The sequence below is a fragment of the Callorhinchus milii genome, unplaced genomic scaffold (genome assembly GCF_018977255.1).
Source record: "Callorhinchus milii isolate IMCB2004 unplaced genomic scaffold, IMCB_Cmil_1.0 Scaffold10, whole genome shotgun sequence".
In the NCBI taxonomy this organism is placed as follows: domain Eukaryota; kingdom Metazoa; phylum Chordata; class Chondrichthyes; order Chimaeriformes; family Callorhinchidae; genus Callorhinchus; species Callorhinchus milii.
Window position 1 is genome coordinate 1,100,836 of NW_024704751.1, and position 6,000 is coordinate 1,106,835.

At 49.5% G+C, this 6,000-nt stretch overlaps 1 protein-coding gene across 1 annotated transcript in view; it reads right to left on the reverse strand.

Moving 5' to 3' along the window:
• zzef1 (zinc finger, ZZ-type with EF hand domain 1) overlaps nt 1–4,389 on the reverse strand; it is an 82,138-nt gene extending 77,749 nt beyond the window's left edge. Inside the window, exon 1 of the mRNA XM_042338431.1 lies at nt 4,227–4,389. Within this exon, the coding sequence (XP_042194365.1) occupies nt 4,227–4,313 (87 nt within the window). The 5' untranslated portion in view covers nt 4,314–4,389. The remainder of the gene's footprint in view (nt 1–4,226) is intronic.
• Nucleotides 4,390–6,000: the final 1,611 nt, after the last annotated feature.

The window sequence follows — 6,000 nt, forward strand, 5'->3', positions numbered from 1 at the left end:
AGTTGTTCTTGTTGTTACTCACGAAAACTAAACCAACAATCAACGAACAACCGGCTTCCTATTTCCTGCTAGGTAAACAGAGGTGTGTGGAGTGAGGAAACTTGCCTACGGTTTCACCCTGCCCAGGAATCCAATCCAGGTTCTCATGCTTGCGAGGCAAGTGCTCTAACCACTGAGCTACAGAACATTGCCTACGAAAAAACAGCCAACAGTATGACACAGCACACCGCTAGCCTGAAAGCCACCAGCTCCAGCCAGAGCCAGAAGCCCCCTCCAGCCCTGTTCTCCCCCCACTCTAGCCCCAGCCCTCCCCCAGCCCAGCATTGAGTGTCAGCCTTAAACACACAACCTTCTGATCCAGAAGCGAGAGTTAGCCAAGTTGACACGTCAGTCCACAAACATATACAACTACCCGTGAAAAAATAAATAGCTCCAGTTAGAAGACAGGCACTTGACGTCTGAGCGCCAGCGCAGACAACTTAGAGAAAGAGCAGGGAATGGGGTTAGAGTAGAGAGCTCCAGTGGGGGAGCGAGCCCCAGCATAGACATGAAGGGCTGAGTGACATCCATACTGGGTTTTTCTTCCTTGCTGTCTGAAAGAGTGATTATAAAACAAATCAAGTTATTTCTTCCTTAATGTAATATAAATAATTCAATCAAGGCGTCTCTTGAGTGTTTCCTTCTCCTTGCAGACGGATTACATTTGGCGAATAATTCAGAGCCCTCGAGAGCTGTGTCTGGTACGGATAGAATTTTCAGCTTCACATTCACGCAACGCCAACCTCCACTTAATGCTTACACATAACGTTCCAACACCCTCAGTTTGCATTTGATATAGTGCCTTATGACGTCTTCTAGACGTCTCAAAGTGCTTCACAAAACATTCCACAAAGTGTAGTAGTGATTGTGTGTTTTGTGGGCAAAAGGCAGCAGCCAATTGCGCACGGCAGTGTCCCGCAATAGACCGAGCCATAGCCAGTCGTAAATTATTTTATAATGTCTCAGAGTGCTTCAGAAAGTAGAGGCAAGGGGACATTTCAGAGGAGGGGAATTGAGAGCTTGTCTGAATTCCTCCCCCTATAATCTTGTCTGTGTTCAGACGCGGCCCGGAGTGCGAACACAGGCAAGATAAGTGGAGGCAGCAAAGGGAAGAGGTGGTGGTGGCCAGTTAGACTTCCGGGAATCGCAAGAAAACTGCACACAAGGAATTGAAAAAAAACGTTCAATATCACCTTCTAAATAATCCTTGCATTTGATATAGCGCTTTTCACGTCGGGAGGACGTCCCAAAGCGCTTCACAGAACACACTGTAAAGTGAATTGACTGTATATTTGTGGGCGAACGCGACAACCAATTGCGCACAGCAATGTCCCACAAACAGTCGTAGATTGAAAATGACCAATTTATTTTTGTTTTGTTTTGGAGGGATTATTATTAGGCTCTGTGTGGAGTAAGGAAACTTGCCCAAGGTTTCGCCCTGACCTGCCTGGGGTTGAACTCAGGTCTCTCGCTTGCAAAGCGAGTGCTCTAACCACTGAGCTACAGGACTCCACCTTCTCTGTTGAAAGGGCACAGAGAACACAAGAAGTTTCAGCAATGAATCAGAACGTTTGGTCCGTCAATCCTGCACCGCCCATTCCCTCCACACGACCCAATCTGACTCCTCACTCTCCTCTTCAATGATCTAAATTTGTGACCAATCTACAACAACAACAACATTCTAGAGAGCCATTTCAACCAGGCAATGCTGGCGATTTGGTCAATGCGCTGAATCGCATGATGGTTGTTGAAGTCTGTGTGGACAAAAGGAAGGAAGTTGCCGAATATAGACTGAAACTTCAGACAAGTGTGACAGAGTCGGGGTGTGCAGTGCACTTGTACCATTGAAGTAGAAATGGTACAAACAATAGGTGCATACATTTGAATACAGAGCCTTTCAAGTCAAGAGAACGTCTCAGTGTTTCACAAGATTTACAACAACAACTTGCATTTACACAGCGCCCCTCACACAGGGCAGCGTCCAGGGCGGTTGACAGTGGCAGAGCACGATGCCAAGCCAGAGGGAGGGGACCAAGGCACAGTCGGAGAGGAAGGTCTTCAGGCGCGACCTGAAGATGGGGCAGGAAGGGGCAAGGCTGAGGGATAGAGGGAGCAATTTCAGAGTTTCAGGCGTAGTGGCTCAAAGAGTGGCCACCGATCAATTGTACGGTGTCATGACTGCGTATTTCGTAGACAAACAAACCAACAGCCCGCAAAACAGCCATGAAGTGGCGAGGCGGGGCGGGGGGAGGAGAAATAGATGGTACAGTAGTGCCATGGGATCTTTAAAGTTCACTTCAACATATGGGGGTCTCTGTTTAAAGTCACACACGAAAGATGGCACCAACGACACTGCAGTGTTCCCTCTCCACCACCCCCCACCCTAAACCGCTGCACTGGGGCATCAGCATTCAAAGTCCACAGCGTATTTGGGGGATATTTACAAGGTGTTTGGGGGGGTATATTTTGAGGATGTTTTGGGGCTATTTACAGCTTGCTATGAGGGCTGTTTTAGGGTATTTAGAGGTGTTTATAGGGGTATTTTGGGGGTTATTTACAGGGTATTTACGAGGTATTGGGGGATATTCATGGGGTATTTTGGGGTGTATTTACAGCTTGTTATGGGGGTATTTTGGGGTGTATTTACAGTTTGTTATGGGGGTATTTTGGGGTGTATTTACAGCTTGTTATGGGGGTATTTTGGGGTGTATTTACAGTTTGTTATGGAGGTATCTTGGGGTGTATTTACAGCTTGTTATGGGGGTATTTTGGGGTGTATTTACAGTTTGTTATGGAGGTATCTTGGCGTGTATTTACAGCTTGTTATGGGGGGTATTTTGGGGTGTAATTACAGCTGGTTATGGGGGGTATTTTGGGGGGTATTTACAGCTTGTAATGGGGGTATTTTTGGGTGTAATTACAGCTTGTTATGGGAGTATTTGGGGGTGTATTTACAGTTTGTTATGGGAGTATTTTGGGGTGTATTTACAGCTTGTTATGGGGGTATTTTGGGGTGTATTTACAGTTTGTTATGGGGGGTATTTTGGGGTGTAATTACAGCTTGTTATGGGGGTATTTTGGGGTGTATTTACAGCTTGTTATGGGGGGTATTTGGGGGTGTATTTACAGCTTGTTATAGGGGTATTTGGGGTGTATTTACAGCTTGTTATGGTGGTTATTTTTGGGGGTATTTACAGCTTGTTATGGGGGTATTTGGGGGTGTATTTACAGCTTGTTATAGGGGGTATTTGGGGGGTATTTACAGCTTGTTATGGGGGTATTTGGGGGGTATTTACAGTTTGTTATGGGGGTATTTGGGGGGTATTTACAGCTTGTTATGGGGGTATTTGGGGGTGTATTTACAGTTTGTTATGGGGTATATTTGGGGGGTATTTACAGCCTGTTATGGGGGTATTGGGGGGTATTTACAGTTTGTTATGGGGTGTATTTGGGGGGTATTTACAGCCTGTTATGGGGGTATTTGGGGGGTATTTACAGTTTGTTATGGGGGTATTTGGGGGGTATTTACAGTTTGTTATGGGAGTATTTGGGGGGTATTTACAGTTTGTTATGGGGTGTATTTGGGGGTATTTACAGCCTGTTATGGGGGTATTTGGGGGGTATTTACAGTTTGTTATGGGGTGTATTTGGGGGTATTTACAGCCTGTTATGGGGGTATTTGGGGGGTATTTACAGTTTGTTATGGGGGTATTTGGGGGGTATTTACAGTTTGTTATGGGGGTATTTGGGGGGTATTTACAGCTTATGATGGGGGGTATTTGGGGGGTATTTACAGCTTATGATGGGGGTATTTGGGGGGTATTTACAGCTTGTGATGGGGGGTATTTACAGTTTGTTATGGGTGTATTTGGGGGGTATTTACAGTTTGTTATGGGGTGTATTTGGGGGTATTTACAGCTTATGATGGGGGGTATTTGGGGGGTATTTACAGCTTATGATGGGGGGTATTTGGGGGGTATTTACAGCTTATGATGGGGGGTATTTGGGGGGTATTTACAGTTTGTTATGGGGTGTATTTGGGGGGTATTTACAGCTTATGATGGGGGGTATTTGGGGGTATTTACAGCTTATGATGGGGGTATTTGGGGGGTATTTACAGCTTGTGATGGGGGGTATTTGGGGGGTATTTACAGCTTGTGATGGGGGTATTTATGGGCCTCACTCACCTCCTCGCACTCCTCTTTGATGGCGAAGCGGGTGGCGAGTAGGTCACAGAACTGGGCCATGCGGATGCTCTCCTCGCCGCGGGCCATGCGCTCCTCCAGCCAACGGATCAGATGGCTGTGGTGAAGCTGCACCACGTTCTCCGCCACCTCGTCCCGCACCCGAGCCGCCGCCTCCCGCAGTCGGTGTTGCTGTAGCAGCGCCTCGGGGCCCGGGCCGCAGTTCAGACTCAAGGCCGGGGCTGAGGCCTCGCTGTCCGGCCCGGCGCCGCCGCCGCTGCCCGAGGCCGGGAACCCGGCCGCGGGTTTGCCGGCTCCCCGCTCGGCCTCTTCCTCCTCTTCGTCCTCTTCCTCGGCGCAGTCGGGCTGCTCGGCCCCAGCGCTGTCCGCGTTACCCATCCCTCCGCCTCCTCCCCGGCGTCAGCGTCTCCCGCTCGCTCTGCCCGGCGGCCTGAGCTCCGGGGCCGCTTTCTGCCTCACTGCCGTAAACCGCCCCCCCACCGCCGTAAACCGTCTTCCGCCTGCCTCACTGCCGTAAACCGTCTTTCGCCTGCCTCACTGCCGTAAAGCGACTTCCGCCTGCCTCACTGCCGTAAAGCGACTTCCGCCTGCCTCACTGCCGTAAAGCGACTTCCGCTGCCTCACCGCCGTAAACCGTCTTCCGCCTGCCTCACTGCCGTAAAACGCTGCAAAGGTCAGTTTAAAGGGCTGATCAGAGGGTCAGGAATGGCATTTTCTGGTCTGGACACTCTCTGCTGTTCCCGATGGTCAGAGTCCCGCTCCAGACTGACTGCTGCCCCCACCCCCCACCCCCCACCCCCAGAAATCAGGATCCAGATACATTTTTGAAAATGGTTACCTTTGTTTTATTCATCGATATTAATGTTAAATAATGTGTATTGGCCACAAATTACGCAGTCACTACATTTTGCAGTGTATCCTGTGAAGCGCTTTGAGACGTCTCGACAATGTAATAAGCCGCCGTGTCAAATGCAAGTGTTGTTATAATTATTATTTACTGCCAATTGTAATCCTTGTGTTTGATACGGCCCCTTATCAAGTCGTCAGGACGTCTCAAAGCGCTTCACAGGATGCACTGTAAAGTGTAGTAACTGTGTACTTTGTGGGGGAGACGCAGCCAACAGTTTGCGCACGGCCACGTCCCACAAACAGCCATGGAGTGAGTCACCAAATTTATAATTGCTGTATAAGCAAACACACTTTTATAAATAACATTATTTTTGGCAGCCCTGTCTCACCCCACAGCCGCCAAAACCCTCATACATACATCCAGGCTCGACTGCAAACTCCCTGCTGTCGGCCTCCCCAACTCCTCCCTCCATAGACTGCAAGTCATCCAGAACTCTGGCCTCTCCCGCACCGGGCTCCGTGACACTGTCACCCCCATCCTCGCCCGACTCCACTGCCCTTCCATCCCACAGAGGATACAGTTCAAGATCCTGGTCCTCACCTCCAAAGCCCTTCATGGCCTCACTCTCCGCAACCTCTGCGACCTCCTAACCCCCTACCACCCTGCCCGCTCCCTCCGCAAGGCTCGGGTCCGAAACTCTGACTGTCCAGCGCTCCCGACCTGAAAGGCACTTTACAAATGTATTTTTTGTTGATTGTTGCTGTCAGCTCAGAGGCTGTGACTTTAAGACTTGGGGGAAACTGGTAACCAGGAAACTGAGAGAATGCACTGAGAGACGGGCGGACGGGAGCCGTGGCTCTGGCTGCAGTTCTGGCTGCAGCTGTGGCTCTGGATGTAACTGTGGCT